The sequence below is a fragment of the Osmerus mordax genome, chromosome 5 (genome assembly GCF_038355195.1).
Source record: "Osmerus mordax isolate fOsmMor3 chromosome 5, fOsmMor3.pri, whole genome shotgun sequence".
Classification (NCBI taxonomy): Eukaryota; Metazoa; Chordata; class Actinopteri; order Osmeriformes; family Osmeridae; genus Osmerus; species Osmerus mordax.
In genome coordinates this window covers 6,763,330-6,788,566 of record NC_090054.1, presented here as the reverse complement: position 1 = coordinate 6,788,566, position 25,237 = coordinate 6,763,330, and the positions used below count along the sequence as shown (strand labels likewise).

The window sequence follows — 25,237 nt, the reverse complement described above, 5'->3', positions numbered from 1 at the left end:
TAAATATGTGGACTATCTATACTAAGGGTACATAAACTAGCAGTACTAAGTGGGATTAGAATTAAATTAAATATACAATAAAATAAAATATAAGTTGCCGTAAATTACAATATAAAAATACAAATATTACTAAAAATACAAATGTACAAGATACAATTTTGTAATGCAGTGCAAAAAGCAGTGTGTTTTAAGCAGGAAGTCATTAGAGTCAGTGTGGTCCCTTGGCCTTGTTGAAGAGGCCAACAGCAGAAGGGAAGAAACTGTTTTTGTGGCGTGAGGTATTGGTCCTGATGGACCGCAGCCTTCTGCCGGAGGGGAGTGACTGAAACAGGGAGTGTCCAGGGTGGGAGGAGTCGGCCACAATCTTCCTTGCTCGCCTCAGGGTCCTCGAGGTGTGCAGGTCCTCGAGGGTAGGCAGATTACAGCCAATCACCTTCTCAGCAGTGCGGATGATACGCTGCAGCCTGCTCTTGTCCTGGGCAGTGGCAGCAGTGTATCAGACGGTGATGGAGGAGGTGAGGATGGACTCAATGATGGCTGAGTAGAAGTGCACCATCATTGTCTTTGGCAGGTTGAACTTCTTCAGCTGCCGAAGGAAGTACATCCTCTGTTGTGCTTTCTTGATGAGGGAGCTGATGTTCAGTTCCCACTTGAGGTCCTGGGAGAGGATAGTGCCCAGGAAGCGGAAGGACTCCACAGTGTTGACTGGGGAGTCACACAGGGTGATGGGGGTGAGTGGGGCTGTGTTCTTCCTGAAGTCCACAACCATCTCCACTGTCTTAAGAGCATTGAGCTCTAAGTTGTTCTGGCTGCACCAGGTCACCAGGTTGGCCGCTTCCCACCTATAATCAGACTCGTCTCCACCAGAGATGAGCCCAATAAGGGTGGTGTCGTCCGCAAACTTCAGGAGTTTGACGGACGGATGACTGGCGGTGCAGCTGTTGGTGTACAGGGAGAAGAGCAGAGGAGAAAGGACGCAGCCCTGAGGTGATCCGGTGCTGATGGACCGGGAGTCAGAGACTTGTGTTCCCAGCTTAACGCACTGCTTCCTGTCAGACAGGAAGTCTGTGATCCACCTGCAGGTGGAATCAGGCACTTTCAGCTGGGAGAGCTTGTCCTGAAGCAGGGCGGGGATGATGGTATTGAAGGCAGAGCTGAAGTCCACAAACAGGATCCTGGCATAGGATGCTGGGGAGTCCAGGTGCTGTAGGGTGAAGTGGAGGGCCATGTTAACTGCATCGTCCACAGACCTGTTGGCTCTGTAGGCAAACTGCAGGGTGTCCAGTAGAGGGTCAGTGATGGATTTAAGGTGTGCCAGGCGCTCGAAAGACTTCATTACCACAGAGGTCAGGGCGACGGGTCTGTAGTCATTATGTCCTGTTGGCCTTGGCTTTTTGGGCACAGGGATGATGGTGGAGGACTTGAGACAGGCTGGCACATGGCATGTCTCAAGGGAGGTGTTAAAGATGTAGGTAAACACCGGAGACAGCTGGTAAGCGCAGTGCTTGAGGGTGGCTGGAGAGTCCGGCCCAGCTGCTTTGCGGGGATTCTGCTTCTTGAAAAGTCTGTTAACTTCACCCTCCTGAATGGAGAGAGTCGTCACTGTAGAGAGGGGAGGTGGGAGGCCTCCTGGGTGGGAAGGGGTAGTTCAGGACTGTCCAATTGTCTTTCAAATCTGCAGTAGAACTCATTCAGGTCGTTGGCCAGGCGGGAGTCGTTAGTGGAGTGGGGGGCTCTGGGCTTGTAGTTGGTAATCTGCCTGAGCCCTCTCCAGACAGAATCAGAGTCGTTTGCAGAGAATTGGTGTTTTAGTCTCTCAGAGTACAGTCGTTTAGCCTCCCTCACCGCCTTGCTAAACCTGTTCTTCGGAACATCGGAAACCCTGCACCATGCATTATTATTTTAATGTAATCTTTAAATTCAGGCTTGTCACATTACGTAACTTTGTTCTGAACAGAACTGGGTGCGCAGACACATACGATAAGTTTCTCCTCCATCTTGAAATTGTAAAACCTAGAAATGTTTACCATGACCAACGGTTGCTACGTTACAAGAAACAAGAAGCCAATCCGATTGGCCAACGCTAGCATTTTCACGCTCCTCATTTACATAAAGTTGAGAAAATCCAACTTGCAACGCTCCGCTCGCCTTCCCACAATGCCCTACGCGAGCATCAACGCCCGATTTCATTGAAAATGAATTGGAAGCCGACGCCCCGTGCTGCCCGCTCCGCTGTAGTGGAGCGGGAGTAAGCCAATCTTCAGGCTCCAGCTCTTACTTTGAAGTATGTTTAATAGTGGCCCCTCCTTTCACCCCCCTCACATATCACCTGTCTCCCTTTTGCCGATTTTGTGATGGGAATTGGGGAACGAAAACACTTGTACTTGTGTGGAAAAACGATTGGCCACAATATACCCTGACCCTCAGAGTAGCTGAAAGTCTTGATGACCGGCGCGGAGAAATGCGCGTCTGGTGTGATCAGCTTTTGCTCAGTCGTCGCCGATCGTGGCGCTGCGCGACGCTTCCAGGCGCTTCGCAGCCAGTGTGTCCCAGGTGTAAGGGCCCCGCCCTGCATAGCAAAAAAGACTAGGCCTATATAAAAAAAATATATATAAAAAAAAAGGCAAACACGCTCATTGAGAGCCCCGTACATTAAAAAAATGCTAATCATTAAGTTTTGCTAGTTGACGGTACAGACATGAGTAAAAGAAAATACGCAAGCGGTGCTAAAAAGCGCAGCAATAAACTGTTGTCTGAACAAGCTTGAGCAAAACACCCAAAGATTACACACTTATTTAGACCAGCCAGAGAGGAAGCTATTATAAACATCTCCACAGACGAAACACTACCACAGCCGCAGGTAGCTAGCATCAGCACGTCTTCACCAGCAACCAACAATAAATATACTTGCTTAGCCTACTTATTGGCAAGAATAAATGTTTTCCTTTCATCCATTGATTGTGTGTTATTTCATAGTGGCAATGCTATCCTTGGTGCTGAACTAGCAGAAGGCTAGCGCTGTCTTTGGTTTTAAACAATGACAAATGTGTGGCGGCCTGCGGAAACCCTTCACATCGTGAACATTTGGGTCTTTCTAGGTGTTATACATATATGGAAACGACAAACTCTCCTGAATACAAATCTGTTTAAATCACTCAGATATCTTTATCACAGCTGAAGTTACATCATATTAAAGTTGACCTGTGTCAAAAAGTTATAAAGGAGAAAATTGCATTCAAAGACTCCACTCCGTTTCATTCTAATTCTGTGGCGAATATGTAAAGGAAATCCTTTCGTTCGTAATTTATGTAATGCTGAGTTAGTCAGAATAAAATTAATAAATAGGTAAATAAATAGATAGTCGGGTGGCTGAGCGGTTAGAGAATCGGGCTAGTAATCAGAAGGTCGCTGGTTCGATTCCTGGCCGTGTCAAATGACGTTGTGTCCTTGGGCAAGGCACTTCACTCTACTTGCCTCAGGGGAATGTTCCTGTACTTACTGTAAGTCGCTCTGGATGAGAGCGTCTGCTAAATGACAAAATGTAAATACATAAATAAATAAGGCTATGAAATAAATTCTGAAATAAAAAAAAGATGTCTATAAATATAGCATCATATAATTATAGATCTGAATCCATTTACCTACATCAATAAATAAAAACTTTTACTTATTTAAAAATGAGGTTTTTGTAAAGACATTTATTTATTTCATGGGACTTTTATTTCATAATGCCACTTTTATTTATTTTTTGATAATTTTATTTCCTAAAGTCACATATATTTCCGAACACCACATTTATTTCTGTGCTGAATTTATTTCCAATATCACATCTCACATGGTTATCTTCAGACCAACGCAGCTGCACAGGCAGAGATATGGAAGACATTAGTTGTGTCAGAGATCGCATTCTGGCCTTATAGTAGATCAAATTGATCAGCATGGCGTGCCAGGATGTATCATTTTGGCACACATTGTAGATACTTAGACAGATAAGTGCTCTACAGAACATAGACATTGACCACAAAGTCTTAAATAGTTTGAGACTTAACGAGCACCGTGTTCGTATGCAAGACGGCAAGTGTAGAAAGCCACCATGGGGCGAAAAAGAATCTTCCTTTAGGGTTAAGCGTATTTTGATCATAGCCTATTGTCTGGGTTCACAGTGACGATCTAAGTATTTATTTGTGAGATGTAGTTTCATAAGGGGCCTCAAGACAACCCTAAATACGTGATTAGCGTACACATTCGGGTATTTTCTGGTGTGCCCACGGTAACTAGTTGTTTTCGATGAACCCATACAAAACGTTGCCTGAATGCCAATAACTTTGTGACTGAAAGCTCCTTTTCTCCATGAGCCTGAATAGCTTGCATTGTATAGTAACGGACCAACAATCATGTTTTTGCTCTAGTGCGATTGAATCCCACTTCATGCCAGCTTGCAAATGTTCTATTTTCGTAGCCTACAGCAGCAAATATGAGATGCGACTTAAAAATCGGCAATAATGTTGAATGTGAATTTGTGACGAATCTGATGATAGAGGCCAACGGCAGCTGCTGCTCGCGTCGACGGATGCTGGTGTGACGGGTATGTAACAGACGTGGCCACGCTCCCTCACAACAAGGTATCGTTTGCCACTCGCGGGATTCGAACGCTCGACCTCTGACTTTCCAAGCGTGACCACTACCAACTACGCCAAAGAAAAGCTAGCTCTTCGATGACACGGGTGGCCTGCTACATACCTGAGGAGTGAGTTTCAGGTTTTTCACACCGTTACACTGGTCTTGTATTGCATGCCGCACTATCTGACCAAAATGACAGTTCTCTCTACAGTCAGAGCTCATGCAAGTAGGTGGAACATAAGGGAGATACATTTTCCAAAACTTGTAAGGGCGTAATAGTTTGTGAAAGACCCAGAGAAACACAAATATCCGACGAGGCAAAATCCCGGACAATTTTGGAATCCCTGCCGGACGCATGTTTTAGGTCTCAAATAGAGGACATGTCCGGGTAAAAGAGGACGTCTGGTCACCCTAGCTTACGGAAAGCATAGGTAGTCTGGAAACCAGGGCGATAACACCGGGTGTCCAGCACCTGTGCTAGGGGGATAGCTCTACCTGTATGGGGGGTGACAAGTGACATCGCACGGCCGAAAAGCATACAATGTAGACAATGTAGCCCACAATGTCGGTCTCAAGTCTGCGACTGTAGGCTAAGTGGCCGGCTAGCTATCAATGGGAGGAATAATAAAAGGACTTTATCAGTGTGGCCATTTCCGCTAGCTAGTGTTGGGCTGTATTGGCACAGACCTGAACAGCCAAACCCGTTTTGTTACTGACTGGTCATTAAAACGAGTCCAGTGTTAGTGGTTTGATTTAATATTGAAGAATTACGTAAATTATAATATCTGGGTTTGAGTATTGTGTACCGTGTTGAATAGGTCTTGGTCTGGACACTTCTTGGTTAGTTTCAACATTTCATTGCCAATATTGACAACGCGTTAAGAAACTTGACTTCAATTTGAAGCAGTAAATCCAAAGGTATGGGTAATGTCTTGAATGGTCTGGCTTCACTTCAGGTCTCGTCTCACTAAATAGTAATACCGGCATGGCATAATGGTGAGGCTAGATAGTTATAGCTAGCTGCCTTTTTATCGACCTAGCTATCCACATAATGGCAGAGCGACGTAGCGGTGGCAGTGATTGTCTTCTTTGTTAGGTGTAGCGACGGTTGCTAGCTTTGTTAGCTAACATTACCTGCCACTAATCACCCCCCATACTACCTGTACATCTTATACCTCTACAAAATCTACAATGTGTGCCAAAATGATATATCCTGACAAGCCATGCTGATCAATTTGATCTACTATAAGGCCAGCATGCGATCTCTGACACGACTAATGTCTTCCATCATCTCTCGAATCTAGGTGTCCCTATCTGCCTTCGATCTTGTGCAGCTGTGTTGGTCTGAAGATTACCACGCCCCTCTCGTTTGCATGTGAGATTGGAAATAAATACAGCACAGAAATAAATGTGGTGTTCGGAAATAAATGTGGCATTAGGAAATAAAAGTCCCATGAAATAAATAAATGTCGTCTTCACAAAATCTTCATTTTGAAATAAGTACATGTATTTATTTATTGATGTAGGTAAATGGATTCAGCTATATAATTATATGATGCTATATTTATATATCTATTGCCATCTTTTTTTAATTTCAGAATTTATTTCATAGCCATATTTATTTATTTATTTAGCTATCTATTTATTTATTTAATTCTGACTAACTCGGTGTTCCATAGTAATCAAGTTGTGAATGTAAATGTCAGTTTAAGTATAGGCTACATTAATAACGTCTCAGCAAGTTATTAAAGATCCTGTAAAGTGGACCTGAAAACGAGTTTTAAGTTCGCCACACCACAGAATAATGTGTTATTAACTACCCATCCAAATTCGAATGGAAAAATAACACCGACAAGTATGTTAAATTAGGCTTTGAAATCGTGAAAAAATCAGCAGTCTTCTCTGCTTGAGACTGGGGGGGCGTGTCGCCTGAAGGAGCTGAAGCTCCGCCCCTCGCTGCCTAGTGCCTACCTCCGACCCAGATAATAGACGATATGTGAAGCCGAACAAAACCATATAGAATTAGAATTTATTTGTTCAATGAATGAAACATACAGATGCATATAAATGAAATGTTCCCCTGAGCTGTAACAGTAAAAATGGTCACCAGAGACAGCAGACAGTGAGCTCTCCAACTAGGCTACTTCTAACACATTAGCTACCATTTCACCAAAATACCATCATTCTACACCGAGTAGCCTAATATCAATTTAGCGGTTTGCACTAACTCATAGCAGAGATACCTCTGGAAAAGTTATCTAGTATAATTATAACAAGCACACAGAACAGAGTGATGAACTGCTGGCAGTGGTGGATTGTCCAGGTGCGACCGGGAGGAGGAACGGCCGGGAGGGCGATGCTCGGTACGGCTCCGCGCTGCAAGAGAAGCCGTGTGTCCGCGAACTCCGTCTGTCTTTGGTCCATGTTAAAACTATCCGCTGTGAAATGGTCACTGCATTTAGTCATTTAGCAGACTCTCTTATCCACTGCAGAGGCGGCTGTTGGAGTTTATCCGAAGCTTTCCATCAGCGTGGCTCTTCACAAAATCTATCCACCTATTTTTCCTTTCATTATCAATAGGGAACTTAAATGGCGTTGCAGCGCAGCTGGAGTTCTTGCATCCAGGGAAGATGCAGTTGCGGTTGGTGGGAGACATCCTGAAGCTAGCTAGCTAGCTGATGTAGGCTACAATAACAGTACAGCAGGAGGAGCCATTCAGTGATCTGACGTAGATAGGGCGAAATGACGTAGATAGGGCATTTTTTGGCTCCGGCCATTAAAACCTGATCTGAAAACGGAAGAGAAACTGTTCTACGGTCTATCCACATTTCAGTGCGACAAAGTTTTAGCGCTTTGCACATGCTTTCAGGAACTCATTTCACACGTATATAATGTACTTAGAAGCAAAACATGGAATTTACTTTACAGGATCTTTAAGTTTAACAGCCTGACTTCATTGATCAGTTGTTTGGGGCTGCTGCAGCACTCAAAAGAGCAGGCAAACTGAACATTTGATTTGACATGGCTTGGAAATCTTGCTAGCTGACATGTCCAAAAACCGGTGGAATTAACAGTTTTTCATAAGTAATTCTATAATTATTTTACATTACAATGCAGTTTAGGGTGTTAACTATAGAAAACATAAAAAATCTCAATTTTGACAGAAAACGATTTTCGATCTTTTATGGCTTAAAGCCAACAATGAGCGGCCGCGACATCCGACGGGTTTCCGCAGGACGCCACACAAATAGGCTGCTGTTCTGCTTTTGTTATTTTTTAACTTTTTTATTTCTCTCTCACATTGGTGAATATACAGTCAGGTCCATAAATATTTGGACATTGACACCATTTTCATCATTTTGGCTCTGTATACCACCACAATGGATTTGAAATGAAACTATCAAGATGTGCTTTAAGTGCAGACTTTCAGCTTTAATTTCAGGGTATTTACATCCAAATCAGGTGAACGGTGTAGGAATTACAACACATTTGATATGTGGCCCCCCCTTTTTTAAGGGACCAAAAGTAATTGGACAATTGGCTGCTCAGCTGTTCCATGGACAGGTGTATGTTATTCCCTCATAAAGGGAGTTTGTTATTTCATTGACAAGGAGCAGATAAAAGTCTAGAGTTCATTTCAAGTATGGTATTTGTGTTTGGAATCTGTTGCTGTCAACTCTCAATATGAAGTCCAAAGAGCTGTCACCATCAGTGAAGCAAGCCATCGTTAGGCTGAAAAATCAAAACAAACCTATCAGAGAGATAGCAAAAACATTAGGTGTGGCCAAATCAACTGTTTGGTACATTCTTAAAAAGAAAGAACACACTGGTGAGCTCAGCAACACCAAAAGATCCGGAAGACCACGGAAAACAACTGTGGTGGATGACAGAAGAATTCTTTCCCTGGTGAAGAAAAACCCCTTCACAACAGTTGGCCAGATCAAGAACACTCTCCAGGAGGTAGGCGTATCTGTGTCAAAGTCAACAATTAAGAGAAGACTTCACCAGAGTAAATACAGAGGGTTCACCACAAGATGTAAACCATTGGTGAGTCTCAAAAACAGGAAGACCAGATTAGAGTTTGCCAAAAAACATCTAAAAGAGCCTGTACAGTTCTGGAACAACATCCTATGGACAGATGAGATCAAGATCAACTTGTACCAGAATGATGGGAAGAGAAGAGTATGGAGAAGGGAAGGAACTGCTCATGATCCAAAGCATACCACCTCATCAGTGAAGCATGGTGGAGGTAGTGTTATGGCGTGGGCATGTATGGCTGCCAATGGAACTGGTTCCCTTGTATTTATCGATGATGTGACTGCTGACAAAAGCAGTAGGATGAATTCTGAAGTGTTTCGGGCAATATTATCTGCTCAGATTCAGCCAAATGCTTCAGAACTCATAGGACGGCGCTTCACAGTGCAGATGGACAATGACCCGAAGCATACTGCGAAAGCAACCAAAGAGTTTTTGAAGGCAAAGAAGTGGAATGTTCTGCAATGGCCAAGTCAATCACCTGACCTAAATCCAATTGGGCATGCATTTCACTTGCTAAAGACAAAACTGAAGGGAAAATGCCCCAAGAACAAGCAGGAACTGAAGACAGTTGCAGTAGAGGCCTGGCAGAGCATCACCAGGGACGAAACCCAGCGTCTGGTGATGTCTATGGGTTCCAGACTTCAGGCTGTCATTGACTGCAAAGGATTTGCAACCAAGTATTAAAAGTGACAATTAGATTTATGATTGTTAGTTTGTCCAATTATTTTTGGTCTCTTAAAAAAGGGGGGGCCACATATAAAATGTGTTGTAATTCCTACACCGTTCACCTGATTTGGATGTAAATACCCTGAAATTAAAGCTGAAAGTCTGCACTTAAAGCACATCTTGATAGTTTCATTTCAAATCCATTGTGGTGGTATACAGAGCCAAAATGATAAATTGTGTCAATGTCCAAATATTTATGGACCTGACTGTAGGCTATATTTAAAGGTAGACAGCAATGTATAAGATAATAGATGGAGATACATTTTGAGTGGATTTAGGGGAGGGGCCTTGTGCTCCGACTTTTTCGGGGAGCCCTCTGCAAAGTCCCGGCGGCCGCTACTGTCTAGGCCCTTCTGCGACAGTAAAATACTACAGACCAATGTAATGTCATTTGTTGCAGAATGGGACCATGTTGCCCAGCACAACATTGCCTTTCAATAGCAAACTTCCTGTAGTGGAACGAAAAGAAACACTGATCAAACCAGCTACTGTAGGCAGAATAAATAATAAATACATTTAACAAGCTAATCTATCGATCTATATATCTGTCTTTCTGTCAGTCTGTCTGACTGAGAGATTTTCTTACTTCCTTCCTGCCTTGTCTGAGAGCTTCCCTGCCTGTGTGTGTGTTTCTCCTGCAGTCATCCACAACCATATACGTGCGCATTGTGGATGAGAACGACAATGCCCCCATGTTCCCGGAGGAGGAGTACGTCACCATCCTGAGCGAGGGGCCTCTCACCGTGGGGGCCACTATTGCTACGGTAACGGCTATTGACCCGGATGAGGGCCTCAACGGCACCCTGCGATACGCCATTGCCCAGGGCAACCTGGATCAGACCTTCCACATCAATAACATCACTGTAGGTTCTGATCCGGTTTAAAGAGCCCAGTTAATAATAATTGAACACGATACTCTTGATTTATGTCTTATGCATGACTGATTTGATCTCCACTGTTTGTCTGCCCAGGGACGGATTGTGGTTGTAAAGGAGCTGGACTATGAGATCAGCCATGGAAGTTATGCCCTTGTTGTCACAGCAACGGACCAGTGTCCAATCCCTGCCCTCCGCCTGACCTCCACCACAACGGTAAGGAAGAACATACAGCTGAGGTTTAATCAACGCCTGCGTTAACTCTGTTAGAAGAGTGGGATTGAGAAAACTACACGTTTACTTGTAGGTGCTGGTGAATGTCCTGGATGTGAATGACGTGACACCCACCTTCCCCAAAGCCTACGAGGGGCCATATGAGGTGACGGAGGGCCAGCCCGGGCCCCGTGTATGGACCCTGAAAGCCACCGACGGAGACTCTGGACTCAATGGGAAAGTCGAGTATAGCATTACTGCTGGAGACCCCCAGAGTGTGTATTCTGTTTGTTTGTCTGTCCATATGTCTGTCTGTCTGCCAGTACATGTAGATGCAGTGTTGAAGTTTACGCTCACCCTCTCTCTCTCTCTTCTTGTCTCTTAACTTCCTCTCTCTTTCTCACTCTCCTCCCTCTCTCTCTCTGTTACTGTTTCTCTCCCCTCCAACCCCCCTCTCTCCCCAGATGAGTTCATGGTGTCTCCGGTGGAAGGAGAGCTGCGTGTGAGGAGAGACGTGGAGTTGGACAGAGAGACAACGGCCTTCTACAACATAACTGTCACAGCCCGTGACCTGGGCACACCCTCACGCAGCAGCACGGTGTGTGTAAACTGCGCACTCACACACACACCATCATCACTCTTTAGAGGTGCAATAGTTCAAGGATAGCTGTCCAGACTTCTGTAAATAAAGTTGTATTTATGTTTATGTGTGAGTCAGGTGGTGGTGGGGGTCCTAGTGTTGGACATCAATGACAATGACCCAGTGCTGTTGAACCTGCCCAACAACACCATTGTGAGTGAAGGGGCAGCCATTTACACCTCTGTGGCCAAAGTCCAAGCCCATGACTCAGACAGTGGACGGAACGCCCTGCTCACCTACAACATCACCGCCGGCAACCTGGATGGAGCCTTCTACATCAATGACACCGTGAGATTATAGAAGGGGAGGGAGGGATAACAGTTGAGGGGGTAGAAAAACAGAGGGAGAAGAGGAAGGGAGAGATAGAGACAGAGTGAAGGATAGAGGAGGTTAAGACAAGAACCACAGGGCCAAAAGAAATTGGAGGAATTAAAATTGGTCGTAGACATGGTTTAATTTTATTGATGTCATCATTAGTCATGAGCTGTGTTTATTTTGCTTGTGTATCTGTGACCATCAGACAGGCATGGTGCAAGTCAACAGGCCGCTGGACAGAGAAAGGGTGGCCAAATACATATTGACCGTCACTGTCAAAGACAACCCTGAGAACCCACGCATCGCTCGCAGGGTACACATTCACACACTCACTCACACACACATACACTCACACACATTAATATGCACAAACACACACACACACACACAGACCCACACACACATACTACAAACTGTGGCGTCGATACCCCCCAAAAATACATGCTATGCTTACCTTTAAACACCATATTCTCTCTGTCTCTCCCCCAATCTTCCCTCCCTTCTGCCCTTTATTTCTGTGTCCAGGACTCAGACCTGCTGGTGATCACCATTCTGGATGAGAATGATAACAGGCCTGTGTTCACCAAGACCAGCTACAGGGCAGAGATCACAGAGAACTCCCCAGCAGGTACATATTTCTGTCTGCCTGCCTGTCTATTGGTCTTTTTGTCTGCTTGTTTATGTTTATCTTAGTCTACATACTTTGTTACTTATCTACTCTCCTATTTTCATATATTGCCCCAAAAAATTTGGGGTCAATTGTAATTGCCTTTGTCAAGCTACAACCTATATTCTCCCTCATACTTCTTTCTTTTTCATTATTTTCCCACCCTACTAGTATACTACTAGTATATATATTTATTATTATGTCAAGCTACAACCTATATTCTCTCTCATACTTCTTTATTTTTCATTATTTTCCCACCATTCTAGTATACTACTAGTATATATATTTATTATTATGTCAAGCTACAACCTATATTCTCTCTCATACTTCTTTCTTTTTAATTATTTTCCCACCCTACTAGTCCCTCAATTTTTGCACTCCATAGACAGTGTCAGTGTCAATGTTCGTCTTGATCTGATTTCGTTGCTTGTATTTGGGGGCCAAGCTGCCAAGCCACCTATTGTGTTTCTAACTTTTCTTCTTCTTATTATTATTATTATTGGGGGCCAAGCTGCAAAGCCACCTATTGTGTTTCTACTGTTTCTTATTGGGGGCGAAGCAGAAAAGCTGCAAAGCCACCTATTGTGTTTCTACTTTTTCTTCTTCTTTTTCTTCGTCGTCTTCTTCTTTGTCTTATTATTATTATTGGGTGCCTTTGGCAAGGCACAACCTATATTCTGTCTCATATATATTTATTATTATTTATTTTCCCACCCTAACCCGTCCCTATTAGGGTATTCGATTTTACATTCCATTGCACGGTTTAGGCTTAATTTTAGATTTTGCCACAGTCACAAACTTCACTAACGTCACAACGTCAAAAACACACTTGTGATTACCTATAGTAGAACATTAGTTTAGCAGCTCGTTAACTTCTGGGAGATGGCTAAAACCGCAAGACACCTGCAGAAACGCCAAAGGCAAAGGCCAGGGTGATAACTATTTGCTCATTTAACATTGTGATAAAAAACACAATTGTGAAATGTAATGTATGATATACGATGATATATTAGCTGATATTATTAGTACATCTACTTTCGTAAACAGTCATCTGCTATTTCACTAAGGCGTTAGCATCATGACATTAGTCTCTGTTGGACGCAGTGGCGGAACTAGAGTTTTATACATGGGGTGGCCAAGGCTACTTCAGGGGGTCCAGAGTCTTGGGTCACTGTTTTCATTAATATATACAGTATAATCTGGGTCTATAAGTGCTGGAACATCCAAAATATTTTTTGGAAAAAAAGCTCAAGCACCAGGGACTTATAATTGCATTTCTGTGTTACAGAAATAACACAGTTTATTTACAAAACAAAGTGAATTTACACACCCCAAAAAACACTGCAATTTGACTTGACAGGTAGCAGAAATCAAGCAGAAATGGACTTGAAAAATATAAATAACTTAATATAAATAACTTAAAAAAATTAAAAAAATAACCAACAACATGACAGATTTACAGTATAATATTTATGTTCATATATATTATGTTAACTAATAGCAAAGAAAAGTTTTGGAATTGGCCTAAACAAGACCAAATTAAATCTGTGTGATAAGAAACCCATTGGATGTATAATTTTAGAATGTCAGTGTACAAACTAGTACACAGTGCAGGTATTATTTATCATACCTACTAGCTAACACAGATGTAAACACAATGTTAGTCTAAATTGGGAACCGATCTCTCGTCTATCTGATTACCCTATTTTTCGGAAAATAAGCCGCATTGTGTAAATTAACAAAATTATTTTAAATATAGTATAAGTTTAGCTAACTTGCAAATCCTGAGGATAGCCTACTGTAGCAGACCTTTCTATGTGACAACGGACAAGGGTGTTTTGTCCCTCGGGAGTTGCCGTAGGCTTGATGCTGAAAGCATTTGTGAAATCAGTGAGGGCTGTTCGAATAGCGATGTCAAGAAGAGCAGTGGTAAAATACAAGTTATGAAAAGAGACCGCCTCCGTGTCTTATTGTCCACACAATCATATACAATTAGATCTAAAACAAACTTACAAGGAGCTCAGTTACACTACCAAAGTTGAATTAGTAATGGTGTTAGCGATGCTAGCGTTATTTTTGCTAGAGCTAGCTAGCCTATAACATTTCACTGGGTCTTGCAGCTGTTTGATCAACTGAAATTATTATGAAATGTTATGTTCTACTAGCCATTTGCCTACTTTAGCAAGTCACTGTATTAACAAGCCCTGATAGTGTAACTGAGACAACACAGTAGCCTAAATAATTCCTCTTTCAAGTAATAAGCCACCGTTCAAGTGTTGAGCATTAAATTAGCTGCACGGTCTGTAGAGATCTTGAGACGAAGCCACTTTTTTGTTCTAAAACCGGATTATAAACTGCTTCGAAATATAAACAGCACAAGCACAAGAAAACTGCCCTCCTTTCAGTCACCACTGCCCTCCAGTCTGCCAGAGCGGCTTCCAGGTCATCCGTCATCATTCTGCTGGACCTTTCTGCAGCGTTTGATACGGTTAACCACCAGATCCTGCTCGCCAGACTTTCTGAGATGGGCATCACTGGCACTGCACTCCAGTGGATCTCATCCTACCTGTCGGGAAGATCCTACCAGGTTTCCTGGGAGGCAAACTGTCAGGATCTCACCAGCTCTCCACTGGTGTCCCACAGGGCTCCGTCCTTGGACCCCTCCTCTTCTCTCTGTACTACCAATCATCACCTCCCATGGCTTCTCCTACCACTGCTACGCTGACGACACGCAGCTGTACCTGTCGTTCCCCCCGACTGATCCGGGGATCTCAGCTAGGATTGAGGCCTGCCTCACAGACATCTCCGCCTGGATGACCGAGCACCACCTCCAGCTGAACCTCGCCAAAACAGAACTTCTCATCATCCCGGCTAAACCCTCCATCTCCCACAATCTCTCAATCACCCTGGGATCTGCGACGGTGACCCCTTCATCCTTTGCCAGGAACCTTGGGGTTACCATGGACGACGAGCTCTCCCTCACGGCCCACATTGCTGCGGTCTCCCGGTCGTGTAGATTCACCCTCTACAACATGACTAAATGAAATGACTAAATGTAACATCCGGAAGATCAGGAGATACTTGTCTGAGCACTCCATCCAGCTGCTAGTCCAAGCACTTGTCCTCTCCAAGTTGGACTATTGCAACTCGCTGCTCGCTGGTCTCCCAGCATGTGCAACCCGCCCTGTTCAGAGGATTCAGAACGCAGCGGCCCGCCTGGTCTACAATCTACCCAGACGCTCCCATGTTACCCCGCTCCTCATCTCTCTCCACTGGCTACCTATCATGGACCGTATCAGATTCAAGACCCTGGTATTGACCTTCCGAGCAGTGAACGGGACTGCACCCGTCTACATCAAGTCTCTCCTGCAGCCTTACACCCCCACCCGTCACCTTCGGTCTTCTTCAGACAACCGCCTGGTGGTCCCACCGCTCAAGACCGCCCGGTCCCAACACAAGCTCTTCTCCTGTCTGGCCCCCCAGTGGTGGAATCAACTCCCCACCTCCATCAGAGATACTGACTGTCTCTCCACCTTCAAGAAAAGGCTCAAGACGCACTTGTTCCGGGAGTACAACGGTACTTAGGAATGGTTCGCTTGACCCGATGTTAGTTTCCTCAAGGATCACAATGACTCTTGCTTAGAGACTTGTTGCTCTTGTGGTTAGTGGTAACTGTTTTAAATTTTTGTTCTCGCTGTGATATATTGTTTTTATTACTGTTGCTTGCTTTTTTCCACAGGTACACTTGCACTTATAGCGGTTCATGTTGTTTAATTGTAACTTGTTTAACTACATGCTCTTATGGTTCTTCCCTTTGGCACTTACTTTGGTTGTTCACAATGTGTGCTTCATGTTTTGGCTACTCGCGATGTTTTTTGGCTATCTTGTTGTTATGATCAGTGACCTATGCACTTTGTAAAGCTCTCTCTTGGAAGTCGCTTTGGATAAAAGCGTCTGCTAAATGAATAAATGTAATGTAAATGTAAAACTGTAAAATCGGAGTACAGCCTACTGACTGTATCAGTTTGTCTGTTATTGGAGTCGAAGTTCTAACATTAACATTAACCCAGCTACTGTAGGCTAATCAACATTCGTAAAAAATGTTCAGGAAACCTAAACCCAATGCAAACCTTAAAACTTACTTCAAATATTATGCCTTTTTCAATCACGAAAAGAGCTTGTGGAACTGTGGAAATATTCTCTATTTTGCTGTCTGTTCTTCTTATTCTTCTGTATCTCGAAACAAACGTCTCTCTTCGATTTGAATAATGCAAGGCAGCAAAATAAATGCTTCTTTCAACAAGAGGTCAAATGAGATGTCAATCAGCATCAAATTTCCAGTAGCGAATTAAATTTTGTGGTGGCACCCGGGGTGGCCAATCAGATGTCAGGGGTGTCCAGTGCCACCCCGGACACCCCTCTGGCTGCACTACTGGTTGGACGACACATACAACAGCGGTCTGTGATATATCCGTTTTAAATTTTTTAAATAATAAACATTCCTCACAAACAGTGATGCCATTACTCTAATCTGACCACTTTTTTCAGTAACAAGTAATCTAACGCGTTACTATTTCCAAACCAGTTGTAGCGAGGTTTGCTCGTTTAAGATTAGCAATACTTAATTTATAATTAAGTGTGTAGTTCTTAGGGGCACCACCTCTTATTTGTTAAAGGGACAGAGGAAACCTTATTGAATAATAGCCTTCGTAATAATCAGTCTAATCTTAAGTAGTGAATTTCTATGAAAGTAGAGCAGATCAGATAACGTGAGGGATAACCCGAGTATTATAAACAATGATTTATTTAAGGAAATGTAATTATAATGAACAAATACCAGAGAAGTTATAGGTTAGTTGAAAGTGAGTTGAGTTGAACTGTATACAGTAGGTCCTAAACTATGATGAGGGTTGGTACAAGATGGTAGGTTGAGAGCGCGTGGGGAGGGGGAAGGGAGAGAGAGAGAGAGAGAGAGAGAGATAGGCTTCTGGAGAACAATGGGAGAGTATGTTAACTAATCCTAACGAAAGTTAGGTTAAATCATTTGCAAACTAAAATCAAACGTAACAAATTAAATCACAATATGCCAATGTTCACAAGTAAGAAATGTAGCAATATCGCAGTTACTGTTGTCAGTTTGAAGAAGAAGAGTCAAATTTCCGTTCGTCGTTGTCAAACGGTTAGAGCAAAGGAATCTTTCGTTCAAGTTCCTAGTGGTCCAGTGAGTTGCTGATTGAGAAGGATAGGTCAGATGTGTCGCGAACACTTCCGGTGAATCCTTTGATCCCGTGATTGCTTGTGCGTCGAGGTTTTATAATCCTTGCGAAAGGGGGTATCCTTTTGGAGGTGAACTCTTTGATTGGGCAGTTACTCCCACCTGGGCGTCCATCCTGAGATTGACGTATGGGTGTGAAGTGGTTGATAACTTCAGAGTTCAGCTATTTCAAATGTCCATGTATTGCTTATACTTCAAAATATAACAATACAACGTTAATAAATGGTTTAGTTTGTAGATTAGAATCATTTTGATATCAAGATTGACTGATTTATCATAACAGGAAAGGAAGTTACATTAAAACATCAAATTATATCAACACAGCATTAAAGGGAAAGCATACATTATAACACATCAACTGTCATTGAAATAGTGTCCATGAGCCATGTAGTCCTTGAGAATATGTTTGTAAATCCAGAAAAGTTAGTTCTTCCTTAAAATCCTTTGTCTCCATACTGTAAGGCCATTTTGGTCTACCTTCTGACCCCATGCTGGGCCAGAAGCTTTGAAGCTCCTGCTCTGGAGATAAGGACAAGGGGGAAAACCCCCTTTCTCCTTGTCGGGGGTAGGGGAAAGGTGTGATGGTACGTGGTTTGTCTGTTGGCTCTGCTACACAGTAATAAGATTAAAGTTACTTGTCCAAGTCACTGTGCGTTACTATTTTATCATTAATAGTAAAATATATATTTGATTTCTTCTTGCGTCTCTGGGAGTGAAGTCATGTAGCCTGGTACCACCTACCGCGCAGAGACACAAACAACAATGGAGGAGGAGAGAGAGAGATGTGCATTTTCGAGTTGGAAATACAATCACTATTTTGAGTATTTGTCAGCTAAAGATGGAAATATCAAGGTTCGTTGTACACTCTGTGCTGGTGGCGACAAAGTGCTATCAAGCTACAAAAACACAACATCTAATTTAAAGAAACATGAATAAAGTGAGTGTTGGCAAAACCGGCAAAAAAATCCAGAAATAACCTATCAGCTGCTTTTCATACAAAAATTAAGCATAGAAGATAGTTAAGTAATGGGCAACTTTAGGGTAAGAAACCATGTGATTAGCAGAAAGTCCATGTCGTTTTTCTGCTCCCTGTTGGCCTCCTCCAGGTATTTAACACAGTCCTCAAGGTGTTCAATCTTTTGTCGATCCATCTTGGTTTGTTGTTTTAGTTTGGCCAACTCCAACGCACCTATATACAAATAGCAAATATCATATTAGCTAGAACATATTGTCGTTATTGTCCACATATTTTATCCAGTAGGCCTAGCCTAATGCCAATTTAAAACTTTCAGGCTCCATATTAAGTTCTAGCATTTCTTACCAAGGACCTTTTGAGTTACACAAGTAGTTTAGGGCAGCATTAATAAAAATAATAATAATACTAATGATTACAATAGGTACCCCTAAATCGAGCAAGCTAACGTAAATTAGAGACAAGTTTATGCTTAATTTACCACCGCAACCCATCGTTGCGATCGAATTTCACCAAATGCATGCTTACATTTTGCACACCTCATCATCCTCTTCAGTATATAAAATGTCTGCATCCATCTAACTGCTGGATTTTTGTTTTTTACAAAATGTACCTGCAGAGAATATGTTGGAACCCCTTTGAGTAAGAAGTTCATGTGTATATTATTTCACAGTACAAAATGTACATTCTGGGAATTTACATTTACATTTTTACATTTTTAGTCATTTAGCAGACGCTCTTATCCAGAGCAACTTACAGTAAGTACAGGGACTTTCTCCCCGAGGCAAGTAGGGTGAAGTGCCTTGCCCAAGGACACAACGTCAGTTGGCATGACCGGGAATCGAACCGGCAACCTTCGGATTACTAGCCCGCTTCCCTAACCGCTCAGCCACCTGACTCCTGGAATGTTGTGCAAATATAATAAAAGATTGTACCACTGTAGTTAAGGTCAAGGAAAATGTTCATGACACAGTTATAAAATGTTAGATATGTTTATGAGAGGTTATTTTGTTGCAGTAGGGTGACCAGATGTCCTCTTTTACCCGGACCTGTCCTCTTTTCGAGACCTAAAAAATGCGTCCGGCAGGGATTCCAAAATTGTCCGGGATTTTGCCTCGTCGGATATTTGTGTTTCTCAGGGTCTTTCACAAACTATTATGCCCTTATAAGTTTTGGAAAATGTATCTCCCTTACGTTCCACCTACTTGCGTTCCACCTATTTTGATCATGTAGTGCGGCATGCAATACACGACCAGCCCACCCCCCCAACCCCGTCGACGCGACGAAGTGTCCTGTTTTTCACAAACTTAAATCTGGTCACCCTAGTTTCAGTTAATGTCAAGTTGTCATAACAAAGACAGTGACAGGTTATTTTGTCTCAGTTAATGTCAAGTTGTCATAACAAAGACATTGACAGGTGATGTTGTCTCAGCTAATGTCAAGTTGTCATAACAAAGACATCATAAACAATGTCAACCTTGCATAAGAAATGACATAATTCACCGAATGACACCTAATGACAACATTCATAAACATCCTTTAATGTGACAGTGTCATGTCACTCTTATTCACACCCCTTCAAATAAAGTGTTACCAAAACAAATCCACCGCTGTTTAGGAGGCAACAGCGACAGTAAATTTCCGGAACTCCCCTTAAATCAAAAGTCCCAGATACGTTTTTCAATTGGTGAAACAATCTGACTACCGTATTTTACGGAAAACAAGGCGTGGCTTGTACTCAGATTTGACAGTTTTCTTGTGCTTCTCTGTGGCTTCTCTCAAGATCTCTACTGACCATGCAGCTAATTTTATGCTCAACACTTGAACGGGGGCTTATTACTTGAAAGAGGAATTATTTACTGTTTTCTCAGTTACACTATCAGGGCTTGAAAATACAGTGACTTGCTAAAGTAGGCAAATGGCTAGTAGAACATAACATTTCATAATAACTTCAGTTAATAAAACTATACTCAGCTGCAAACCCAGTGAAACGTTAGGCTAGGCTAGCTAGCAAAATAACGCTAGCATCGCTAACAACATTACTAATTCAACTTTGGTAGTCTAACCGAGCTCTTTGTAAGTTTTATATATAATTGTATATGATAGTGTACGTGGACAATAAGACACGGAGGCGGTCTCTTTTCATAACTTGTATTTTACCACTGCTCTTCTTGACATCGCCATTCGAACAGCCCTCACTGATTTCAAGTAATGCTTTCAGCATCAAGCCTACGGCAACTCCCGAGGGACAAAACACCCTTGTCCGATGTCACATAGAAAGGTCTGCTACAATAGGCTATCCTCAGGATTTGCAAGCTAGCTAAACTTATAATATATCTAAATAATTTTGTAGACATAACAATGGATTCTGCCACTAAATGAGTGACTTGGATTTATTTCTGGACATACTATCCACAACTGAAGTGTGTTACACAATGCTGTAAGATTGCCTATACTCCTGCATTGCTCTTGGTACCCAGAATGCCCTGCGGCAAGCTGAAAAGCTACTAACAGAGCCTGTTTAAGGAGAGCCTGGCCACTCCCTATTAAGCCCCATTGTACCAAATTTTGTTGCAGTTCCACCAGAGTTCCACTGGGAGTGATTGCGGTCGAGTGCAGAATGAATGGGAGTCTAAGGAGCTAAACGGCTAAATTTGTCTCTTTCACCTGATTGTCGTTGAGAAATCTCAGATTTGATTGTAGTTTTTGCAAGTTCAACATGGATTACAGGTCGAAAGTTGAATGAACGAGTATTTATGTCCTTTCGATTTCTTACAGGGTAAGTCGTTGTTGCCCATAACACGCTAGCATTCTGCTAACGAATGCTGATTGGTTAATGAAGGACTGACTACGACCAGAGATCCCGCTTGATGGCATCCGAAGCAGAACCAGAATGTCAGAGCATGAGCAACATTAGCAACAACATTAGCAAACCAAAAGTCTTTCTAGCATGTGTATTGACAGGGAGAGCCTAACCTGTCAGCTGTGTTGTCGATGTCTCGAGAGAAAAGTGGAAGTAACCAGAGCTTGCCGTCAAGCAGTATCTCAGGCCGTACAATATGTATGACGTCAATTACATTTTAAAAGGCTTTTTAGAACAGAAAGGCGACTTTAAAAAAAATCTATCACCCAGCGGTGTGTATTTTTTTTGCCTCCCCTTTCGAATTCAGAATTCAAATTACTAGACAAAAATTATATCCTGAGAAAAGTGGATTTTGAGGGGTATAGCTCCATAGACAGCCATTCATTCTGCGCTCAACCGTTAGCGCCCTCATATGGAACTAGAGTGGAATTGCAACCAGTTCAGAACCCGGAAGTTTCCCAAGAGTGGCAGTTCTCTCTATATTAGACATTCTCTGCTACTAAGTTAAGGGCATTAGCTTGGTTAAATAAGCATTGTTTGGAGTTCTATTGTTGTGTTTGTTCTGTTTTGATATGTGTAATGCTATGGTCTATAGTTTAGATAATTTGAGTGTTCACACTGATTGGGAATGTTGTCTAGTTAGATCGCTATCCAAGCTGTCCGCAGCCATGGCATGAACGTGCAAGTGCTCAATTGTCAGCATGGGCCAAGCAACGGTAACATTGTTTGCTTATAAAGTGCGGCTTGTACTCGAGTGCGGGTTATACTCTGATTTACAACACAAAGTGCTCATTCTAGGGGTGCGGCTTGTACACAATGCGGATTATTTACCGTAGAATATGGTACTTACCTGAACTTCAATGCCACAGCCTAAACTCTGTCAATCTGTTCACAAAGGTGTCCACACAGGGCTGCAAAACAGCCAAGATTTTCTAGTGATGGGCAAATCGAGGCTTTTCGAAACACCGATACAATTGAAACATTAGAGTCGGGGCCTTTGAAACGCTCGAAACCTTTACTCAACACCGACATCTGCTGGCAGCTACGAGTATACCATAACTAACAGTCTTATAGCTAATTCCTTCTTGTGATCTGGATCCTTGTGGTTGAACTGAATTATTGCCGTCCTGCAATGCAGATGGCGTATGGAGCTAAATCAGGGCCAAATATTTTGTTCATTCAAAATAAAAATTGTTTGTTGAAAAACTAAAGCTTGACATTGAAAATGTAAGTTTTGGTCAAAAACTTACATAAAACCATGAATTCAAAGAAAAATTAAGTTTACCATATTTTTTTTTCAAGTTGAATATATTTTTTATTAAAATCTGGAATTATTTTGAATAAATTGTAAATTTTCATTTTTCACTTTTAGATTTTCACATAGTTTCACATTTAATGTTTTCAGATTCAGATAAAAAAAAATTATGGCTTCATTTTTTTGGAGTTTGAGTTTGAGTTTTTTTTTTTTTGTTTTTTTTTTTTTAGTTTACAGATCTGTTTTTCAGTGTCAGACTTTTGGCCCCGATTTTGCGTAGGGGGCTTGGCTTCAACTCGGAGGCGGGAGTTATGAGTGACAGCCTAACCAAGAGGCAGAAGACTCGGCAGTTGGCATGGCGTCCGCTCCGCCAAGGCAACACGCTGGCGCCAGCGCACAGGTAAGACGTGAAAGATATTAGCCTTTTTGAGGGTATGTGTCAATGGCAAAAAAATGCCACTGCGGGGATAATGTCCCAAAGTATCTATTCAAAAAGGCTAATATCTTTCACATGTCTTACCTGTGCACTGGCGCTAGCGTGTTGCCTTGGCGGAGCGGACGCCATGCCAACTGCCGAGTCTTCTGCCTCTGCATCTAACAATACAATTAAGCCCAAGTATGATTTTCGAACTGTATGAGACAATAAACTCAGTATAAAGTTGTTACATATTCATATATATATATTTTTTTATATATACACACAACAGCACACAAACAGACAAATAAACAAACAGGATTTCGCTAATGGCACACAAGTAACTAACTTTCTCTAACTGTCTCAAACTCTCTCAAACTCTCACAAATCTCTCAACCAAGGTCTCACGCATTTGTTACATCTGGCTCAAGGATGCAATCGGAAGAGAGACGTAGGCAAAACTGGACGGCTAGCAATATGGTTTAATGTTTTCCCATGGTGGACGACAAAGAGTACACGTTATAAAACTGGGGGTCAGCTCAGGCCATCCTCCCCCATCCCTGGAGCAGGTACTTGAAGCCTGGGTCCAGGTGCGTCCAATCAACCCAATCAGCAGGGCTCGCAGGAAAGGGGAGGGCCGTCACCCCCCCCCCCCTTAAGAGGGACCCCCCAGGGTCCCCAGGCCCCACCGGTGTCCCAAGGACAGCCCCTAGTCTGTCCAGGCCCAATCCAACTGCATGGCTCCCACCACAGCAAACCCCTACTGCATGTCCTAAAACACAGGAGCAGAAAGGACAAAACAGACAGAAACGGCATGGTCACCTAGGCACAAGGCGCGCGGGACAGCGCATCAGCCAACACATTCTCACAGCCCCTCACATGGCAGACATCCAGACGATAAGGCTGCAAAAACAGACACCACCACATCAACCGCTGGTTCGGGTTCTGCAAGGAATGTAAAAAGGTAAGTGGGTTGTGGTCAGTGTAGACAACCAAAGGACCCGTCCCAACATAAACCTCGAAATGCTGAAACACCCAGACCAACGCCAATGCCTCCTTCTCGATTACCGAGTAATTCAACTGGTAAGAATTAAACTTTCTGGAGTAAAATCTGACTGGACGCTCGATGCCTCCCGAACCAGCTTGCAAAAGCACCACCCCCGCCCCCACCTTGCTAGCATCCACATACAAGGCAAACGGACGGTCCAGTTGGGGAGCAGACAACACTGGGGCAGAACAGAGCAAAAGCCTTCTGACAACCAGGGGACCACAAAAATTGAACCTTGGAGCTTAACAGGTGGGTCAGGGGCTCCACTACAGTGGAGAAATTAGCACAAAATACTCGGTAAAACCCCACCATCCCTAAGAACCTGGCCAGCTCCTTCTTGGTGGCCGGAGAAGGAAACTGGTCAATGGCCAGTACCTTAGCTCGTATGGGACGCACCTGGCCCTGGCCAACCACCTTTCCCAAGTAAGTCACGGTGGCCTGGGCAAACTCACACTTGGCCAGGTTTACTGTAAGCCTCGCCCAGGCTAAGCGTAGGAACAGAGCCTGAATCCGCTGCAAATGTTCATTCCAGGTGTTGCTGTAAATCACCACATCGTCCAAGTACACCGCACAACCGACCAGCCCGGAAACGACCCTGTTCATCAGACGCTGGAAGGTTGCAGGGGCATTACGCAGACCAAACGACATAACGGTGTACGAGTACAACCCTGAAGGAGTGATAAAAGCAGCCACTTCCTGTGCCCGAGCCGTCAAAGGGACCTGCCAGTACCCTTTGAGGAGGTCAAATTTACTAACAAACCTTGTAGAGCCCACCTGGTCAACACAGTCCTCCATGCGAGGCAGAGGGTAGGAATCAGCCTTAGTAATGGCGTTAACCTTACGGTAGTCTGTACATGGGCGAAAAGTGTGATCGGGCTTTGTAACCAACAAACATGGAGAGGCCCAGCTGGAACTAGAGGGCTCCGCTATGTTGTGGTCAAGCATGTGTTGAACCTCGGCATCCAACTGCACCCGTTTCTCCGGGGACACGCGATAAAACCTTTGCCGGATTGGTGCAGCATCCCCCACCTCGATGTCATGTTGAATCAAGTGTGTACGAGATGGAGCATCCGCAAACAGCTGTGGGAAACCCTGTATCATCCCAGCCAACTCCCTACACTGGACTGCCGACAAATGGCCCAAAGCGGTCTCCAGGGTAACCAGGGACTCAGAGTTCCTTAGTCTCCCTCTGATCACACAGTCATTCGGTGAGGACAACTCCTCCTCAACCCCCCCTGCCAGGAAAGGAGCAGAGTCGGCCACCCCCACAGCCAAAGCCACGGGTTTCACCTCTGGTATGGAGTCTAAAGGAGA

General features: G+C 43.3%; 1 protein-coding gene across 4 annotated transcripts in view; it reads left to right on the top strand.

Moving 5' to 3' along the window:
• The window catches only part of cdh23 (cadherin-related 23), a 361,974-nt gene that overhangs the window by 247,046 nt on the left and 89,691 nt on the right, over positions 1–25,237 (top strand). For all 4 annotated transcript variants that reach the window (XM_067235776.1, XM_067235778.1, XM_067235777.1 and 1 more), the window contains 7 exons: positions 10,026–10,247; positions 10,356–10,475; positions 10,567–10,747; positions 10,937–11,070; positions 11,191–11,400; positions 11,633–11,740; positions 11,953–12,055. In XM_067235776.1, the coding sequence (XP_067091877.1) occupies positions 10,026–10,247; positions 10,356–10,475; positions 10,567–10,747; positions 10,937–11,070; positions 11,191–11,400; positions 11,633–11,740; positions 11,953–12,055 (1,078 nt within the window). The remainder of the gene's footprint in view (positions 1–10,025; positions 10,248–10,355; positions 10,476–10,566; positions 10,748–10,936; positions 11,071–11,190; positions 11,401–11,632; positions 11,741–11,952; positions 12,056–25,237) is intronic.